General features: G+C 35.9%; 1 protein-coding gene across 3 annotated transcripts in view; it reads right to left on the bottom strand.

The window, feature by feature from the left end:
* Positions 1 to 19,776, bottom strand: part of LOC132139091 (EGF-like repeat and discoidin I-like domain-containing protein 3) — a 224,988-nt gene extending 205,212 nt beyond the window's left edge. For all 3 annotated transcript variants that reach the window (XM_059547727.1, XM_059547729.1, XM_059547728.1), the window contains exon 1: positions 19,381 to 19,776. In XM_059547727.1, the coding sequence (XP_059403710.1) occupies positions 19,381 to 19,444 (64 nt within the window). In that variant the 5' untranslated portion in view covers positions 19,445 to 19,776. The remainder of the gene's footprint in view (positions 1 to 19,380) is intronic.
* Between the last annotated feature and the right edge of the window lie 2,624 nt (positions 19,777 to 22,400).

The following is a 22,400-nucleotide window of genomic DNA, read 5'->3' as shown; positions in this document are numbered from 1 at the left end:
GGATCATTTTCAAATTATTAGTGTTATTGTGTCATGAAATGTAATTTTAAAAGTATTTCAGGCGAGAATGTAGTTGTTTAAAACTCAAATCTGTGGTTTATTTATAAAGACAGCGCCTATTTAAAAATGTGTTTCACCGATCTCAGAGACGGTCAGCTCCACGCAATCAGCGAGAGCTCAATGATCATCTATCCGCCGAGAAGAAGCCTCACCTCGGCTAGACCTTCTGATATGTGCCGCTGGCTCTGATGTCTCTTTAGTGGTTAAACATAAAATATAATTCAGCTGCGGGGTAAATCTAACAGGTTATCTTTGGTCTGTATTCAATTTATCTATATGTTAAAATGAAAATAAAAAAGGCAAATTTATATAATATTTCGTTTCATTGTAATGGCTGTATATATACATATCCCTGAACTAAGTACATTTCTGCAGCTGTTATTATGTTTAAATGAAAACGAAAGGAGGCAGTGGTATTTGATATCCGATTTCGTTTTATTGTAAATATACTGAGAGGAAAATTGCAGTAGCCATGGTCAGCTGAGTTCACGCAGCATTTATTCGGATCATTTTCAAATTATTAGTGTTATTGTGTCATGAAATGTAATTTTAAAAGTATTTCAGGCGAGAATGTAGTTGTTTAAAACTCAAATCTGTGGTTTATTTATAAAGACAGCGCCTATTTTCGCCGATCTCAGAGACGGTCAGCTCCACGCAATGAGCAAGAGCTCAGTGATCATCTATCCGCCGAGAAGCAGCCTCACCTTGGCTAGACCTTCTGATATGTGCCGCTGGCTCTGATGTCTCTTTAGTGGTTAAACATAAAATATAATTCAGCTGCGGGGTAAATCTAACAGGTTTTCTTTGGTCTGTATTCAATTTATCTATATGTTAAAATGAAAATAAAAAAGGCAAATTTATATAATATTTCGTTTCATTGTAATGGCTGTATATATATATATATATATATATATATATATATATATATATATATATATATATATATATATACATATCCCTGAACTAAGTACATTTCTGCAGCTGTTCTTATGTTAAAATGAAAATGAAAGGAGGCAGTGGTATTTGATATCCTATTTCGTTTTATTGTAAATATACAGAGAGGAAAATTGCAGTAGCCATGGTCAGCTGACTGAAGTTAACAAGTACACTGCTGTTTACAGATTTACTGGACTTCGTCGCGGACATCAGACTCCTGAGACGAATGCACAAAGTCTGAACTACCGAGGAGGATGCACATCCAAAATCAGCGTACTTTGTACTAAGAAACGCGTGCAGACCTACGTCACCAGTCTATTTGCCTAATCTTCCCGGTACTTTACACCGCGGTGGAAACGCAGAAAGCAACAGGTCTGGGGGGAAAGAGTTCCTGGGAAAAAAAGTTCCTTGTACAAATGTTCCGGGTAATTTCGGTGGAAACGCTGCATTAGATACACCAGTATAGATCAGTCTGGAGGTACATTGCCTGTGTAAAGGGGTTCCCTTTGTTGCCGATGTCGCTGATTGGCTGGAAGTTCAGTAGTCGCTGAAGTGACGTCTTGGGAAGCCCGTGGTTGGGCGTTGGCTGAAGACGCGGAGTTGTGTGGGCTGGTTGAAGTTGAACAGGCGCTTGAGGTCAGATTCGGAGACACAGCGTTACAAAACTTAACTCAGAACACAAAACTCTCAAACGGAAAAGAAAAGAAGTAAAGTTTGACGAGACTAGGTGGTGTTTCTTCTCATCGTGGCTAAGTAGCAGCAGGAGTGCAGGCCGAAGCATGCTGGAACCGCACTCAAAGAATGCTTAAAGTGATGACTAAAAGCATGGCTAAAAGCTAAAGCTAGGAAGCAAAGCTACAAGCTAAAAGCTAAAAGCATTCATGACTAATAGCAGAAGCAAAGCTAGAAGCTAAAAGCAGGCATGACTAGTGGCAGAAGCAAAGCTAACAGCTAAAAGCAAGATTTTATGGTGTATTTAAACTGGCCTGTTGGCCACACTTCAAATGTTGTCTTGACCAATCAGATATTGTCTTGGCTCGGGGGTATCATAAATCATATGTTATCTTATCAAGCACGTGGTCCGTATTTTCCTGCTCTTGCAGGGTATAATTTTGGACATGATTCCTATAACAAGTAGGGTGACCACCCGTCCCGCGTAGCGCGTGCGCGCACAGTGTTTGAAGCCCAATTCATGCATCCCGCAAATTGAGACTGTGTCACGCAAAATCAATGCTTGCTCAAAAAAAGTTGATGGCTCTATATCCTCGAGCCCCAGGCAGCCAAACGAACATTACTTGGCAGTTCAGCACGCCACTGCGAGAGCGGGAGCGAGCGAGTTTGAATGAGAGATGAAGTTTACATCTTTATTATTTCTGTTTTAACGTTTTTCCTACATTATTTATATTAAAATATGTTATGTAGGCAATAACTCAGTTTACTATTTGACTAATTTACTGAGGTTGCATCGTTGTTAACTTACAAAAATGATAATTTGGTGGATAATTTACATTTTTCCATTAATAACAGGTATATTCCAATGTAAAATTAACAGTCGCCTGTGGATGCTCAACAACCATCTTATCTGAGCTCAAAAAAAGTGTCAAGATACTAAAAGTAATAAATACATAATTATGAACGTTTATGTGTGTTTTTTTTTGTTCTCAGTACGTTATTTTAATAGCAATTAATGATTATGAACATAAAAGCATTACTATATATATATATATATATATATATATATATATATATATATATATATATATATATATTATTATTATTACTATATACTATTGATGAAACCACAAAGTTGACGCGGGAGGTATGTATAACTGCAATATAAAGTAATTTTGAGTATTATTGCTATTAGTATTATTTTCTAAAATTAGGTAGATGTAATATAAAAGTACACATGGCAATGTTTTTGCAACAGCTCCAAGTCTCACGCGCAGTGTAGGTTCACTGTCCGTATCCGTTCACTTATTTATTTATTCACGCCTTCCTGATATAGTGAACTCAACTGCCATACACTATATAGGGATTAGTGAATGAGTGAATTCCCTTCCCTTGAGTTGTGATGTCAGACTTTTTTTTTTGTTTTACTTTTCCTGTGGTGTTGAGCAACTACAATTCATTTTAATCCTATAATTTTATATTATAATTTCTTTAAAGTGAATAAATTGTAATGAAAAATTAATAAAATAGCTAAAGTAAATCGTAAGTGGAAGTGCATCTGTCAATTTTGTCATGAGCATACATCAGCAATTACACATGTTTAGTGGAATAGGGCATTATTAATATACCATGTAAGGTGGTATGTGCTAGAAATGGGTAAACCACTATCAGTGAGTCTGCCCATGGGGTGTCCCACATTGTCCCTCAGAAACTTACCCCTTGTCCCCCCTTGGGCTTATTAGCAGTCACCCTAATAACAAGAATATGATACATTTGACAAATAACTGATGGTCAGAACTGTTTCAAGCTAACAGATTCAGACACATACACACTAAACATGAATATGTATCCTTAAGCTATCCAATAGTAATTAAAAGACATACACAATAAGTGATTATAACATGATAGTCAAATGTGTGGGTTACATATATATGAAAAATGGAGTGAAGCAATGGACTGATATTCATTTATAAGTCTTTTTGAGTTCATTTTGGTCCATATACAGTACAGACCAAAAGTTTGGACACACCTTCTCATTCAAAGAGTTTTCTTTATTTTCATGACTATGAAAATTGTAGAGTCACACTGAAGGCATCAAGGGCTATTTGACCAAGAAGGAGAGTGATGGGGTGCTGCGCCAGATGACCTGGCCTCCACAGTCACCGGACCTGAACCCAATCGAGATGGTTTAGGGGTGAGTTGGACCGCAGACAGAAGGCAAAAGGGCCAACAAGTGCTAAGCATCTCTCGGGGAACTCCTTCAAGACTGTTGGAAGACCATTTCAGGTGACTACCTCTTGAAGTTCATCAAGAGAATGCTAAGAGTGTGCAAAGCAGTAATCAAAGCAAAAGGTGGCTACTTTGAAGAACCTAAAATATGACATATTTTCAGTTGTTTCACACTTTTTTGTTATGTATATAATTCCATATATAATTCAACATGTGTTAATTCATAGTTTTGATGCCTTCAGTGTGAATCTACAATTTTCATAGTCATGAAAATAAAGAAAACTCTTTGAATGAGAAGGTGTGTCCAAACTTTTGGTCTATACTGTATATGTAGAAAAGAAAGTTTCTGTGCCGTTCTCTTGACAAAGATTTCTGTGGAGACCAGAGGTTTAAAGGCCCCCTTAGGAATTTCAGTCTGGTTCTGCTAGGTGGGGGAAGTCATCCAAGGATATTGTGTATAGCTCTCATGGGTTTACATGTGATGTCCGGCGTTGCATCTCAATTACTTGCCCCAAATTTGACAATCTCTTCTCCGAATTGAAATTGTCAATGATTGTTCTAGTGGTGATAATGTTGAAAGCTGTTCTGTGAAAGAGTTGGTTGGTTGGTTATCTTGCTTCGGACTTGTGGCACGGAATTTGGCTCATGTTTCAACCACAGTCCTGATCGACTCTTTAATTTGTCTGGTTCGGGTCAGATCCGCTACAATTCTCAATTCAGTTCTGAATGGCGCACGACCCTGATGTCTAATGTACATATGCTGTACTCACGTAGATGCACTGCACCTTTATAATTTACATGTATTTCAAATAAATAAATCAAATATAACAATCGCTTATGTCAGATCTGAGAGTAAAAATCTCTTTGCAAGGCCAACTTTAATCAACTTTATAATCAACTTCAGTCTTTAAACCAATGACTTTAAAGAGCTATGGACCTAGGGAAACATGAGGAGTACTAGCTACACAGGTAATTGTAGCATAGCTTGAAATAAACTGTTTAAGTATGCAGCAATCCAGATCCAATCCACCCTCTATCCCATCACTTTTAGCCATATCAGTATAAGTGGTCCTTGCTAACAGATGCCATTCAAGGTAGATATGTTCTAAAAGAGTATGATTCCCAGAGCGAAGAAGAGGGTTATTTGCTTGGAGTGACATCATATTTATTCATTCTGACTTCCTGCCATCTTCTATAATAATTCATCATTCACTATGAATGTCCTTTCATTCAAAGGCAGTAAACACACCACTCCCACCGTGGGTCATAAAGGCCAACAGACTATGACAAAAGGAACTGAAAATAAATTTGCCTGATGCCTAATAAATGATGTGCTGCTGAAAAATATACAAAATAATGAATTTAATTTAGTGTATATTAGTTTTATTTATTTATTTGTTTATTTATTTATTTTTACCTGCCAAAAACTAACCAGACAAGGCTTTGAAATACTGTATATAGCGATGTTTTAGCGAAGATGTTCAGGATAATAAAATAAGGTAGAGTGTAGGGTGTTGAAAATGAATGACCATAAGAAAACCCACAAGTTCCCTTAAAATATCGTCAATAGCAAAGTTCTTTTATAACCACTTCAAATGTTTTTTTTTTATGTTAGAGCTCAAGCTTTGATACTAACAGCCCCAGGATGCAGGTGAGGGGGTTGTTATCAACAAAAATCTACTATTGTAGATTACAGAATGAATAAGTTTAACTCATTCTACAATGTTATATTTTATAAGCATTATAAAAAGAGCTAAACTATGTTGGACTCCCTAAGTCAGACAACAAAAAGTCATTGCTTCTCTCACGCTGCACCACTATTTATTTAATACCATGCTTGGATTGTTACTTGTTATATCTTTGCAATTCAGTAAGAAAAGTTAACTGCGGCAAGGGGTGTCACGATATGCCAGTATTGACGATAATCGTTATATTCAAAGCAACGATTTTTGATATCGTGTTAATTTACAGTGACGATATACCGGTATTAGCAATAACCACAATATTTAAAATGAACAGTTCTCTTATGATAACACCACATGTAAATCCTCCAGTGCCAGTACCTGGTTAAGCTCCCAGGTGGCAGTATTGTGCCTTAACGCTGACACCTGTCACACAAGAGGACGATGCAGCACACACAGCTACTCCGAGGAGAGCCGTGTTCAGAGTAATTTGCCATTATTTTACTAGTCATAGAATGGGAAACTTTATATTATTCTGTAAACAGCGGTTTTCTGAGTTGATTTAGGGTGAGGGTGATTATTTTAATAAGAACCAAATTTTCTTTACTCCTCTTATTTTTGTATTTGCAATCAATACGGCCTGTGAGTAGTAACACTTTATTTCTTTGTTCAAATCTATTAACAGTTACACGATTAAAATTGAACTTAAAAAAACTGAGCTAACACATTGCTACATTAAACTCTGTAAAATGTTAAGTTGGTCGCAGTGCCATGCACCTAATGCCTCATCTGTGGTCATTCTTCAATAAGGTTCATTAGTTAACATTAGTTCATTCCATTAATTAACCTGTATAAATAACAAATAATAATGAACAATATTTCCACAGCATTTATTAATCTTAGTTCATGTTCTTTTCAACATTTACTAATGCATTATTAAAATCAAAAGTTGTGTTTGTAAACGTTAATGCACTATGAAGTAACATGAACAATGAATGACTTTTTTTATTAACATTAAAAAAGATTAATAAATTGTGTAAAAAATGTATTGTTCATTCATGTTAGTTAATACATTAACATTAACAAATGACAAACTTATTGTAGAGTGTTACCAATAATATTTATTCAACAGACTGTTCAACTTGACAGTATTTTCTCTCGTTATTTCATAGGAGCTGAAAAGACTGAGAAACCCAGAGTCTTGTGCCCTGTGTTTATCAGTATCCTTATGTTCAATGGGTGAAAAAGAAAAACTCAATAAACAAAGTAAAAAAAAATATTTGACTGATATCCCCAAGGTTTCTATAGATATCACAATATATTGATAACCTACACTAATAAGTACATAATCAACACCATCAAATATTTAGAGTGTATAGGATATTCAGAATAAGCCTAGAGAAATAGGCCATGCTAAAGAGCCAAATCTGGACCTCTAATTTTCTTCACACAGTTTAGCATGATTTTATTCCTGTGATGGAGTTGCCCTACCATGAGATAATGCAGGTCAAGTCCTGCTAATCAACAAATGCCAATGGTGCCATTAGTGTGTCAAAACAAGTGAAAAATTAATCCATCTTTTATTATAAGAAGGATTGCACGGGCACAGCCCAGACAGTGATGACCACAATTACACCCCAGTGTACAGGAAAAGAAGGACAATGAGTAAGGTTCAATGACACCTCATCAAAACGGAAGGTCATTATGGAAAGACTGAGTTATGTTTTACCAGAGCAGTCATGTTGCCCCATTCATGATTAATTGTGATCTGTGGGCCTATCAAAACCAATGATCTAGAAAGGAATGGCCTCTGTACACTAATTAAGGAGCGAGTGAAAGAGATGGTAGAAAATAAAATAACGACAAAACCATCTACTTCTCCTGTCAACCTACAAAATGAGCTTTGTGAGCCTATCAAATTATGTGATATGGCTGCATGTTGCTTTCAAGGAGGAGGGGGTCATTTCTTAACTAAGAAAGCAATCCAACTGGCACTAAATCATATAATATATATATATATATATATATATATATATATATACACATGGTCCCCTCATCTGACAGATATTCTATTGTGGATGGTGTTTGGTGAGTGCTTTGATCTTTTTTTTTCACTATGTAATCGCAAATGTAAATAAAACAGTAAAATAAAGCATACAAGACACTTGCAGGGAAGCCATTCTAATGAAGTGGCCAGCTGATGCTGACAGCACAGTTTATGTGTGTGAGATAAAGACCTGAACTACTGGAGCTTAAGGGCCCACAGGCTCAACCAACCAGAACAAATTTGTCTCACACTCTCAACATGGGTCCCCTGTCAAACACACTCCTGTCCTCAATCTGGGATAACATAGTTACACAGTCATGGATAGAGTGCCCAATAGAAAATGGAAAATATAATGCAATACAGTATAATAATTTAGCTTTTGAAGTCTAAACTGTAGTGCAGAGATACACTACTTACAGTACAAAATACATGCAAGAACAAATATACACATAAGTAAAGTATGTCTAAACAGTTTGTTGTCTCTAAAAACATTGCGATGAATCACCCATAAACATCACCTAGACTGTATAATGAGGTATGGAAGACCATTTCCACTTTAAAGTAAGGAAAATATGGAAAAAAAATATGACATTATATCTCAAACATGAGATTTTTTCTCACAAATGTCAGGATCTCACAATGGGCTCCAGGATCTCATCACAGTATATCTGTGCATTCAAAATGACATCAATAAAATGCACCTGTGTTTGTCCATAACATACGCCTGCCCATACCAAAAACCAATTGTTGCGGCATCAACAGGTGGCTGGTCTCAAACGATCTTGGAGGTGAAGATGCTGGATGTGGAGGTCCTGGTCTGGTGTGGTTACACGTGGTCTGCGGTTGTGAGGCCGGTTGGATGTACTGCCAAATTCGCTGAAACGCCTTTGGAAACGCCTTTCAATTCATGGGCAACAGCTCGACATTCCTGCAGTCAGCATGCCAATTGCACACTCCCTTAAGGTGAGACAATGCAGGCAAAAACACTGTTTTTTCAAGCACCTGTCAATTTTGAGATTTTGGGCTTTTTGGTTTTTCATAAAGTGCTTTTTCAAACTAGTGGAAGGAAAACATCCAAAAGACACTGTTAAGTGTTTCTTTTATAGCACTTTATCTGTTTGTGTCAATAGATTTCAATTACGGTACATATTTTTAAAGGCCGTTTTCTCAAAATGAGTTTTTTCTTCAACACTGAGCCATAAATCTCCACTTCAGTAGCACTTACACACACCAAACATGACATTTTTACGTTTTTACAGAGGAATTTGTTCATATATATTTTCCTTGATTATATACAACATTTTATTCCCCCCAAAATTGTGAAAATATATTGTTTTCTGGCTGTTCAAAGTATTTTCTGAATTATGGAGTGACAAAAAAAGATAACCAGAATTCCCTCTGTAAAATTTGACTCTAATATGTCATAAAAAATAAACAAAAACATTGAAACTGACTTCATCTAGTGTTCAGATTTTTGTACTAGACATTTATGCAAATTAGCACATATTTCATTAAATAATGCGTAATTTGCATATTTAAACATAACATTTTTGAAAACTTGTAATACAAAAAATGTTTGCAATAATCAATGTAATCAATCAACTGGGTAAGTAAGGTGATAACTATTAGTTATTTTTTTTGCCCTATTCACCTGCAGTGTCTCGCCTTAAAACTTGCAACATCTGTGGCATTTTGCTGTGTGATAAAACTGCACATTTTAGAGTGGCCTTTTATTGCCAGCCTAAGGCACACCTGTGCAATAATCAAGTTGTCTAATCAGCATCTTGATATGCCACATCTGTGACGTGGATGGATGATCTCGGCAAAGGAGAAGTGCTCACTAAGACAGATTTGTGAACAATATTTGAGAGAAACAGGCCTTTTTTTTATTTTTTATTTGAAAAGTAGGACAAAACAGTAAAAAGCACATTTTTGCAATTTAATTAATGCAATCGTAATTATTTTTTTTGCTAAATAGGCCTACATGTGGAAAAATTGGACAAACCATTTTTAGTATTTGGTATTCGGGCTTTCGGCTCAGTGTTTCATTTTGTTTGGATTTGGCTTTGGCCAAGATTTCATTTCGGTGCATCCATACTCATTTGCAAAATTATTTCTTTCAATTACAAATTTCTCATACTTCTTATTTCTCATTTATTTCACATAATTCCTTTTGCTTCCCATAGCTGTGATTATTTCATGTAATTGTGACTTTATATCTTAAAAAACGGTATTTATCACAATGTGTTTTTTCACACACTTTCTCACTATTATACATTTTAGACAAAACAGGCTTCCATACAGTAGTTGAGCAACATCTGTCCCAAAAAAAAAAAAAAAGGATTTAAATCCAAGGACACAAACTGTAAAGTCTACAAACAAAAAAACAACGCCGCAACACAACATGCATACAGCAATATGCCCCATGTCATCAACAAGTGTTATTTCTGCCTGAGGCAGTCGGAAGCTTAACAAACAAACCTTTTTATCAGCCAAACAGCACTCTGATATGTTAGAAAATGGCATGAGAAGATACACAGTGTGCCTTTCCCGGCGAAAGATGTTAAAGGAGCATCAGTTTGCTCAAGACAGGAGCTGTGGCCTCTGACACTGACAATAGGGTGTTTGCTTGTAATTGCCCCCCAACAGTTGCATGCGTCAATGAAAGCAGTCTCTGAAATCTCCCATACAGTCTACTACACAATGGGAGTAATATGATACACTGCATCCTGTTGGACCACAAAATTGCATACTGTATGCTTCCATACATGTTGAACTCCAAATGTTCCACCACTGGATGTTAACCTATATTAAACTGTTATAGTAAATATTTTAACATAAAAATAAAACGTCCCCTTTTATGTTAAAGGGTTAGTTTGTCATAAAAAAAATAAAAATAAAATCTATTATTATAACCTTATTTACTAACCCGCATCTTGTTCCAAACCTGATTGCATTTTTTTTTCACAAAAAGAATGTCAATTTTGAAGAATGTTAGTAACCAAATATTTTTGTTTTCCATTGACTTCCACTGTATTTCTGTCAATAACATCAAATACTTTTTGTGTTTGGTTAACAACATTTTTTGGTTAACAACAAATAATTTTCTTTTATGTCCCACCAAAGGATAAAAAAAAAATACAAAAATAAAATAAAATCACACTCATGATAAATCATAATCATGTTCATGTTTGGAACAATGAAGGTAGGCAAGTGATGACAAAATGTTAAATTCCTGGGTGTACTATCGCTTTACTTTACCATATATTTGTTACTTTCAACTCTAATAGAAAATAAACTATATGAAGGTCCAGATTTCTGTGTAAGAAACAATGAAAACATGACTAAAAGCATGGCATGACACCAAGTGTGTGACGTCTGAATGTGCTGTGATAAATAGAAGAACTGCCACTGATGATTTCACTTTCTTACCAAGCCAAGGAACAAGTGCACCCTGAGGTATTATAACTAAGAATCCATTATTCAAGGAGGAGGCTGCAGCTCCAAGCTGCAGAAGCAAAGTTGACACCAGGAGGCACTGAGGCCATGCTCATCTACAATTATAGCTTCTAGCACAGCTAGACTGGAAGCACACTTAAAATTACAGACCCCTGAAGCTGAGAAGACTGGGAAGCTACAAACAAGGGTACAAGCCTACAACCTGTGCTCAAATATTATTTCACCATATTATGTTGGCTTGATCTCATATCCAGGAACACAACTGTCAGCTGAAGAATATTTGGACTGATGTGTCTATACTACATTCTTCTGAGCGGCATCCACATTTAGAAAGTGATATCTGCCTTTGAAGAACACTTAAATGATGCTCCATCATTGCTATATACTTCAGTGCTCTTGTAGCCTCAAAGAGACACTTTCAGAAAACAGGTTCATCTCCTCTGGGAGCAAAAAACACACATTCAAACTGTTTCTCCAAAAAAATGAGGAGCAATGAGCAATGAGATTAAATAGATAAATAAATTCTATAAATACATTTGAGAATGAGAATCTTCTCAGGTTTTTCTTAAGAAGGAAACAAGCCCAGTAATCTCCAACATATTTCCTCTAGGGTTTTAGAAGAGATCACATTTTCTCAAACTGTGTTCATATTTGCCAAGAAACAAATGTTTCAGTTTGAACTCACATTTCTCATCAAATTCTTGCAAATCATCCACATTAGTTTTATAAGCATATATTCTTACTGTATGTCAACAAGCAACTCTTTTGTGTCTATTTGTATTCCTACCATGGAATTAAAGAAACATCTTATGACACAAAACTGGGACTTCCACGGTGTCTGTCAAGCTATGAAAAAGATTTTCCTCTGGGTTGGTCTTCCCATAGAATGAACAACCTTTCTGCATGCCAAATACATGATATGACTTTTTGTTTTACTGCAAAAGAATCTAAATGTTGATCTGAATGTTCAAAATCACCTCTGAAGTGTCTTAAAATAGTGTGCCAAATAAGTTATGCTATGATAAATACCACACATTAAACACATATGTCACAGTACCTAAGACAAATTTAATGTTAAAACACATGGATGTGCATCACTCACTCATCTGTACTATAGAAGAATGCACTGGCAGTGACTGGAGATCGATAAGAACAAGGAGAAACATCTACTGAGCTCCGGTAAATGGATCCCAAGTCCATACAGCATGACAACTGATCAGTCTCCTCCTATTTCTCAAAATACAGATTTAATGTGGCAAGCTATGTTTACAATTATTTCTTAAAACTAGTATGCTTTTTATGTTTATTTTATTGCACAGCATTCTGTTTTACTTTTAAGCAATCCATTGTCAGTTTGTAGTGGTAACTATTCATCAGACAATAATACTTTCTGTATTACTTTCTGTATTTTAGACTAATGTTTTTTTTGTGCATTGTCCCTGATCAAATAAAAAATAAAAATTACTGCGATGTGCATTTACTCAATTAGTAACTAGTATCTAATCCACTGCTTGTCATTTTATAACTGATGAATAACTGTTCTATGGTTAACCAGTAACAAATTGTCATTTTGACATTAATTCAGAGGTTATCTTTTATTCACACATCAACTATGCACACACTAGTATGTACTACAACTGTTTCTTGTACCTATTTCAGTTTTACATTTACAGTTACTGTATGTATTTGGCAGACATTGTTCAAGACATGCAACCCTCTACATTGCGAGTAAATAACTTGCATATGCAACTAAATATTCACTCTTAGCGACAAAATAATCTTACATACATGGAGAATTGACACACTACATGTAAACTATGTTCTTTGAATTTTTTATTTTCCTAAGCTGTAAGTCATAACCATCAGAATTAAAACAAAAATATCTTGAAATATTTCAGTTTGTGTGCAATGAATCTAGAATATAAGAAAGTTTGCTATTTTTAATTAAATTACAAAAAATAAAATAACTTCTCCATGATATTTAAATTTTTTAGATGCACCTGTATTCTCATTAATGTAAAATAATGCTAGACATAGCATACAGTATTGCTTTTATATTGACAACCTGTGGATTGATGAGAACGCCACCAGCAAGCAGGAATAATGCTTAGAATCCTTGTGGATTAAACATCTCCGATGACGTGCATCGCCATGGATTGATTTTATTGGGTTACAATAAAAGGTAGGATATGGATTTATTTGCGAACTGTTAGTAGGCTACTGATTTTATGATTGATCATGCTAAGTATGGCATTCGAATCCACACGCGTTCAACTAAGTGACAGCCTGGTTAATAATTTGCATTACAAAAAGACAAAATTTGATTACAATTACAAATTGCTGCCAAGGTATCTAGCCTTTGCAGTGCTTTGTTATATGGAGCTGTTTGGTAGATCACAATCTATCTAATTAGTTTGTCTACACCAGGGTTCCTCAAATCTTCCCCTGGAGGGAAAATGCATTGCAGAGTTTAGCTCAAACATTGACTTTTGCCTTTGCACAGCAGAATAGATCTGACCAGGACTTTATTCCACAGAAAGTGGGAAGGTAAAATGAGCTTCAGTTCACTCCTTGTGAAGCTCTCCCAAGTTATTGAATCGGCTTTCCCTGACAATTTTCCCAAGGCTGTGGTCATCCCTGTTGCTTGTGCACGTTTTTCTATCCCTCTTTTCCTTACGGGCAACTTTCTATTAGTATATTTTTATACAGTACAGTATGTAGAAGCCTTCAATACTGTTGGTAAATATATGTTTTTATATTTGGGGGGGTTCTGGGGTGTAGACATAGTCTCATAAAAATATTTGCAGGAGTCTCATTTTTCATGATATCTTATTCAGATTTGAAATAGAAACTCATGAGACATGTGACTTTCAACCCATTATTTTTCTAGATTGCTCCAGGACACATTTCATGTATTTTTATATCATATAAAAAATACTTTCAGCTATGAGTCCCATAATTGGGGGTGCTGGCTAACAGGTTAATTTTGATTGCATGTTCTAAACTAGCCCAAGAGGTACCCAGTATTTATACTCAAAATTAACCCTCTGGAGTCGATTCACGTGTATATGCGTGATAAGGCATTTTCTCCTGATAACCCCGAAAAGAACTTAAATTACACTTTCAGTTTTAGTTACTTCTTTTTTATTTTGAATGTTCTTCAGATCCCCATTTACAACAATTACTTCCACACCGATACAATACCCTTTACAGGGGATCATAACATTCACACATCCTTACGTGTATGATCAATTCCAAAGAAAAATATGTCCAAAGTTACAAGGATATGAAAAAAAAAAAAAAAAAAAAAAAATAGTTAACAATGTTTAAAGTAAACAATTTAAACAGAACAAACATAAACTTAAAACAAAACATGGGTTGTATACAAGTTCCCCTGGCAACTATAACCAGTTATTTCTACTGATCCTCCATCACTGTCATTAATGGTGCCCATCTTTCAATAAAAAGTTCCCTCTGTAATCTCAACGAATATGTAATTTTTTCCATAGTGTAGATATTTCTCAAAATTGTTAGCCATTCAGCTTGGTTTGGTGACTCGTTTTTAAGCCACTTTATTGTAATTGCTTTCTTTGCTGCTATCAGTAATATCTGTAATAAATACATATTTTTCCTACTGCATATCACAACTGGTTTAACCCCTAAAATTGCTATCAGAGGATCTCTTACCAGTTCAACATTCAATACTTTATTAATATATGTAAAAATGGATTTCCAAAAGTTATCCAACAAAGGGCATTGCCAAAAAATATGTGAGTGAGTAGCCATTGTCTCTCCACACCCCCTCCAACACTGACTTGATTGATCCGGATTCATTTTAGCCACAACTTGTGGTGTTCTGAAAAATCTGTTATTTATTTTCCATTGAAATTCCTTCCACAAATTGGCGTTCGTGACTTTATGAGCCTGAGTACATATCTCCAACCAAACTTCTTCACTTATTTCGAGCCGTAGCTCCCTAGTCCACTTGTCTTTCACATAGAATGAATTATCTCTTGTCATTGAAACAATGATTTTATAAACATTGGTTATTGGTTTCCTCATATGTTCTCCACTCTGAATTTTTAATAAATACTGTTCTAATAGGGAGGGCTCTATTAATCTGTTCCAGTTTGGGTGCTTCAGTATAAAACTCCTTAATTGAAGGTATCTGAAAAAATCTGTTCTTGGTAGTTTAAATTCTGTTCTCAGTTGTTCAAATGATTTGAAGTTGTTATTACTAAATAATTGGTGGACATAATGAAGGTTCAAAAGTTTCCAGTTTTTAAATCCCGTATCAAGTCTCAATGGAAGAAAATCTCTAGTATAAGTAATTGAACTCAAAACAGAGAAATCGCCTGTTAGCTTAAATATTTGTTGTATTTCCTTCCAGGCTACGTATGTTGTGTTCGACCATTCTCCCAAAAGTTCTCTGGTGGATTTAACCCTATTAAAAGGGATCACTGACAAGGGCATATCAGGGCTGTAACTTTTTTCTATACTGAGCCATCTTGTACTTGTGTCATCTGATAACCACACTATCATTGCACGTAATTGTGACGCTAACCAATAATGCTTCAAGTTGGGTACGCCTAGACCCCCTTTAGTTTTTGTCAGTTGTAAGACTTTATATCTTACTCTGGGTCTCCTACCCTGCCATATAAATCTTGAAATGAGACGATCTAACAGACTAAAAGTAGATTTAGGTGGAGAAATTGGTAGAGTTTGAAAAAGAAAGAGGAGCCTTGGGAGAACATTCATCCTAACAGCTTCCACCCTGCCTATTAAAGTAAGGGGAAGTGTATTCCAGCGGTTCAAATCTTGTTTAATTTTATCTATTAATTTAATATAATTATTTTGATATAAACTAAGATCAGGGGGTATATTTATTCCCAAATATCTTATTCCCTCCCTGGGCCATCTAAATGAGAAAGCAGATTTCATCTGTGGGGAAATTAAATTGTTCATGGGGAGTGCTTCTGTCTTAGTCACATTTATTTTGTAACCTGAGTAAAATCCAAAGGTCTCAATACATTTCATTAAATTAGGGACAGACTTTGTGGGATCTGAGATATACACAATTACATCGTCTGCATATAGCGACAGCCTGTGTTCTTCTCCACTCACTTCAATACCACTAATATCTGTGCTATCTCGTATTAGCTGTGCAAGGGGTTCTATACTAAGGGCAAAAAGAAGAGGTGAAAGAGGGTCCCCCTGTCTACAACCCCTCCCCAACAGAAATTTCGGTGAGAAACACCCATTTACTTTTACTGTCGCTTTTGGAGATGAACATAACAATTGGACCCATTTAACGAAGCCAGGACCTAGACCGTATTTCCTCAAAACACTAAAAAGGAAAGGCCAGGAGACACGGTCGAACGCTTTTTCCGCGTCCAAAGCCAGTGCCATACATGGCACTGGCTTAGACTTGGCATAGGACATAACATTCAGTAACCGACGAATATTATCAGACAGCTGGCGACCAGTAATAAAGCCTGTCTGGTCTGGGTGCACTAGAGTTGTAATAACTGTTTTAAGTCTTTTTGTCAGTATGGAGGTCAATATTTTGCAGTCCGAATTTTGAAGCGCTATGGGTCTGTATGAACTGCACTCTGTAGGGTCCTTTCCCTCCTTATGAATAACCGAAATTATTGTCTCTTTCCAATTTGGTGGGAATTCCCCCTTTTCAAATGCATAAGCATAAGCTTTCTCTAAAATAGGGCTTATGTCGTCTACAAAGGCTTTATAAAATTCGTTACAGTATCCATCCGAGCCCGGACTTTTGCAGTTTTTTAACCTTTTAATTGTTTCCACAATTTCTTCTCTTGTAATAGGTCCCGATCTATGGCTTGTGAATCTTCTTCTGATAGCTTTGGCAGGTTTATGCTTTCTAAGTAGGCATATATTTTTTCAAATTCTGTACATGTGTCCATATTTGAGTACAGTTTCTTATAGAAAACACTTTCAGTTTTGATCGTACAGATAAGAGCAATTCATCAAACGAATCTGTAAAGGGTCTACTTATTTTGTATACAGACATGATAACAAAACTTTGTGCATTTATAAAATAAAGATGACAAACAAGATGTGCTGTCTGCATTCTTGGTCTGCGGTGATCGTCATTTAGAAATGCGTCATTAAAATGAACTGTAACTCAGTGAATACTCAACAAAGAGACATGAGAGATATCTATAGAAAGCTTTGCATGTCTACTTTTAAAGTAAACAAGTGCTGCTGACAACAAATATTCTGTGATTAAGTAATCCATATGAAAACAACGCAATGTCCGTCTTTCATGTCTCCCTTCATTGTATCTAACACGCTATTGAGCTTGAATACGCCCATACAACAGAAAACAAATCAGCAAGACCGTTCAAGTTTTTATTTTATTTTACTGTTTGCTTTGTGATGAGAGGAATAAGACATAATTCACCCCAAGAAGATGTGATGAGGATTACCTCAGGATTTGAGATTTCCTCAGGAAAAAAAAAGAATGAAGCGCTTTATTCAGCAGAGATCATAAACATAAGTCTTTTTATTTATTTTTATACTTGTATTAGGTGTCACATAATATGTAAACATTTTACTAGTTAGACTTTTTCCAAACTCTAATTCCTGACTAAATGTATAATCAAGTGAAACATTATGAAATTTTAGCAATATACACTATACCATACAAAAGCTTGATGTACTGTAAATATTATAAATGTAACAAATAAATGTAACCGGAACAAATGTAACAAACAATCCTGTTCTTTCAATTAATACAAAAAAAAAAAAAAACCCTGAACAAATATTCTCAGCTCTTTTCCACATTAAGGATAATAATAATAATGATACTAATAACAATAAATGTTTTGTAAACAAATTACAAAAAAATAAATACCTTTTCCATGATATTTTTTTTTTTTTAGATGCACCTGTAGCAAATAATTTGGTATCCATGGTATCCACTCCTGTTTAACCTTTTATTATGCTTGTTAAGGTCAATAAATAAATAAATACAGTCACATTACTATGCAATAGTCCATATGAGATGGCCCATGATCACTAGATTTTATACAGGTGTAACTATAGATATATTTGATCAGCAAACAAAAATTGATAATGTGGAAGTTACTGCCTTTTGCAGACAATGCAAAGGCAGAGTACATTAGCGGCAAAATAGAGGTAAAAATCTGGTTTGGGCTCACAATTTTTCATTTTCATTACTAAAACATCTCATTTTTAAATTTTCAGTGTCCTACCTATAATCAATATGGCTGGACAAGTAAAAAACTTTTAAGCCATTTTTCTCAGTTTCACACATGGTTCCTGCAATAATGCCTAAATTGTACATCTGCACTGGACAAAATATTTAGCTCTACCTTTTATGCTTAACATAAACGAGAAAAAAAGTTATTAAAATTATAAGCAATTATTATTATTATTATTATTATTATTATTATTATTATTATTATTTAAACAATTTACTAATTTGTGAGGATTTCGATATTGTACATTTGAAATATATTTCAGAACGCAGATAAAACCTTATAATTTCGCAGGTGACGACATGCATTGATTCCAAGTTAAATACCGTTTTGAATTTAAACTCATTCTACTTACTTAAAATGCACTTTATAATCTTGCTCCATCTGACCTTCTTCACATCTACACTCATACTTGCACTCTAAGATCATCTTCTGTACTCACTCTTGATCTTCCTCAGATTTGCACAACTACTATGGGGTAAATAAAATTAACATGGAGACTAATAAATAAGCATAATGACTATATTACTTTAGCCACTGTTAACAGGACCTGTTTATAAGTACTATTATCTAATAGTTGGTGAACATATAATAGATATGTACTAGTCGCTACTGGATTACTAGAAAATTCAATAACAATAAATACAATAAAACAGATAGTGTTCCGGTTTAAATGTTAAAACAGCTTGCCATATGTAAAAACCGTGGTTTAGGAAAGCCGTAGCAGTGGTATAGCGTGTAAATAATATCTCCCTTATACCTTCACTTGACCAATAAAAACAGCATGAGCTATAATGAAAGGCATTTCATATATCCGCAACTGACTTGTGCTCAAATGTAGTTGCTGCAAAGTAATCATGCGTTTTGAGGTTAATTTTAGGACATGAGACTCACAACAAACATTTTGTTCTAAACGAGCCTTAGGGTAATTCTGTGCCATGCCGAATTATAACAGTTTTTATTTTTGTCTCCGTGTCTTGCTGGAATAGAAAGTTAAACAAATTAATTCACAAAAACTGAGATTCTGCGCTTTGCCACTCACCTTTGACGAGATGCGGGACAGCGAGGTGCACGCAGAGGGCGATGGAGACAAGCAACAGTCCCATCCTCACCGAACAGCAGCTACGAGTTCCAAGGTTACAAAATTATTTACTGTCTGTATTCTACGATACAGACAGTAAAAACTTCTGTCTTCCACTGAGTTACACGCAATGGTCTTCGACTAAGTATCTCCCTGGACAGGTGTAAGTTAAGTCCGTGTTTTTACTCTCAGAATGGGTCAGCGAAGATGAAATGAGCGATCCTCTCAGGAGTTCCTCTGCAGTGGAGCACGGCGAGATAACGGAGAGAATCCCGATCAAGCGGCGATTGTGCGCGGCAGACGGTCAGTGTAGCGCTCGAGCAGCGGCGCTGTCTTAAAGACAATCTCTCCTCCCCAGCAGCCCTGGAGCCTCCAATACACAGAACGAACGGCGAACCCAAATGGGTGGGACATTGTCAGTTTATTCACTTCGCCTCGAGAACGACGATTTATGTTTTAAATAGGTATATCAATTAAAATAATAAATAAATAAATAAATAAAGTATAATGAATTACATATTGTGCCAAGTAATCAAATTAATATCAAATTATTAAGATTAATAAACCTGCAAATAATGTGCCAAATATTTAAAGATAAAGTTGGTAGTAAAGATAGTTATAGTTATTGTGTTGATAAAAAAAAAAGAAAAACCCTGAACATGAAACACATTAGCTAGCCCAGATGAGCAAGAGAGCAGCCTTTTGTAGAGCATGTGAATTGGCCTCAGATGTGAATCAGTGAGATGCATTTTGGGAACTATAGTCCAGAGTGATCTGTGACAGTCTGTGTGGTGCAAGAGTCAATGTAAAGCACAGGCAAATTCTGGCGGTGATCAAACAGAAGACAAGGTTTGTTACACACACCCGGAGCAGTGGCCAGCCATTTTATGCTGTGGCGCCCAGGGAGCAGTTGGGGGTTCAGTGCCTTGCACAAGGGCATCTAAGTCGTGGAATTGCCAGTCCGAGACTCAAACCCACAACACTAGAGTTAGGAGTCAAACTCTCTAACCACTAGGCCACAACTTCCCCATAAATGACACAAGTTTTTTCTTCGGCACCATTAGAGGCGACAAATTGAAGATATTTTCAAATTGAAAGACACTGAAAACAATAGTTTTGAGAATATGGTTGAGATCGTGAATGTGAGGCAGATGCTGAATAAACTGTGAAAGTGCACTCTGATGATGACAGCGATCTTAAAATCATCTGCTCAAACTGCACTCTTTTAAGTTTCAAAAGGATTACGAAATATGATTTATTTAATTCTTCTGTAATTGTTCTTTACAATTACAATTTTGCTATTGCAGCAGTTAGAGATCCATCTGTGCTGGATATATAGCCTAGGTCTGGGTCGCTAAAGAACCGGATATGTAATAATGATTGGCGAAACATTCATGCGTTTAAGGTTTTAAGTATTACTTGAGAGATTTGTTTTAATCCTCTGAGTCCTCTTCTAAAACTAAGGGATTTGAATAGTCTTTTCAATGTTTTTTTATTCTGCATTCCATCCATCCTTCTGCTGCCTGTTTTTTTTTTTGGCAGTAGTCCCTTTCAATGTTCATTACTCGATTTACTCTTTTTCACCACTACAGCACTAAGAGAGGAGAGGCAGGGAAGACAGAATCAGAGACACTGGATTAATTCACCAGAGAATATTACTTTTGTCTTCCTGTGCAGCAATGGGAAGCAGCAGTGCAATACACTCCCAAAAGCCCCCAAGCTCCTGCTTCAAAGGGCAAATGCTCAAAACTGTCTGCGAATCATGATATTTAAAATATACATTTGCATCAGTGTTTCCACAGGCTTGGAAAAGCGGATCCGGCAAAGACTCCATTATGTTGCAGTGTGGGTCTTTTTTTTCTCTTTCCATAAATGTGTGAAACCATAATACCTGTGCTCTGCCACTGCACCCTGTTCTCCATCTCTTCCTCTGATGCATCAAGACAAAGAACACTGTAGAAGTTTTGTGAAGCACTTGGACTAAATTAAGAGGAATCCACGCTTTCAATTTTAAAGGGTTAGTTCACCCAAATATTAAAATTATGTAATTAATGACTCACCCTCATGTTGTTCCAAACCCGTAAGACCACCATTCATCTTCGGAACACAGTTTAAGATATTTTAGATTTAGTTTGAGAGCTTTCTGTCCCTCGATTGAAAATGTATGTACGGTATACTGTCCTTGTCCAGAAAGGTAATAAAAACATCTTCAAAGTAGTCCATGTGACATCAGAGGTTCAGTTAGAATTTTTGAAGCATCGGAAATAAATTTTGGTCCAAAAAATAGCAAAAACTACGACTTTATTCAGCATTGTCTTGTCTTCCGGGTCTGTTGTGAGCGCGTTCACAGCACTGCAGTTTAGTGATATCCGGTTCGCAAACGAATCACTTGATGTAACCAGATCTTCTTGAACCAGTGCACCAAATCAAACTGAATCATTTGAAACTGATTCTTTTGGTGATTGATTCTGAACTGATTCTGTGCTAATGTTATGAGCGCTGGTAAACCGAAGGCTTGAATCATCGCCAATGACGTCATTATGTCGAATACAAAAGAACCGGTGAACCGTTTTCTTCTACCGGTTTTTCGGAACTGTCCGAAAGAACCAATTGGCGGAAAAGAACCGAACTTCCCATAACTACTCGTGATCCAAAAACCGATGCAACTGGTTCTTGACTCGAGAACGAATCAATCTTTCGTTCATTATCTGGCTCGACTCGGTCTTCATCTTCAGTTCTTTCTTCACAGCAGTTCAGTCAATGTACTGTTTGAGTTAACTAATTACTCCGGGATTTTGGTTTATTTTAACTCAGAGGGGGTGTCAGGCAAGTTAAAGAAGTTAACAGCTTAAGTCATTTTTGGATTAATGCTTATTGGAAACACGAACCGTTCCAAACGATTCAGTTTGATTTGGTGAACTGGTTCAAAAAGATCCGGTTACATCGAGTGATTCGTTCGCAAACCGGATATCACTAAACTG

This window comes from Carassius carassius, chromosome 4 (assembly GCF_963082965.1).
Source record: "Carassius carassius chromosome 4, fCarCar2.1, whole genome shotgun sequence".
Lineage (NCBI taxonomy): Eukaryota > Metazoa > Chordata > Actinopteri > Cypriniformes > Cyprinidae > Carassius > Carassius carassius.
This window is presented reverse-complemented; position numbering and strand designations above follow the sequence as displayed.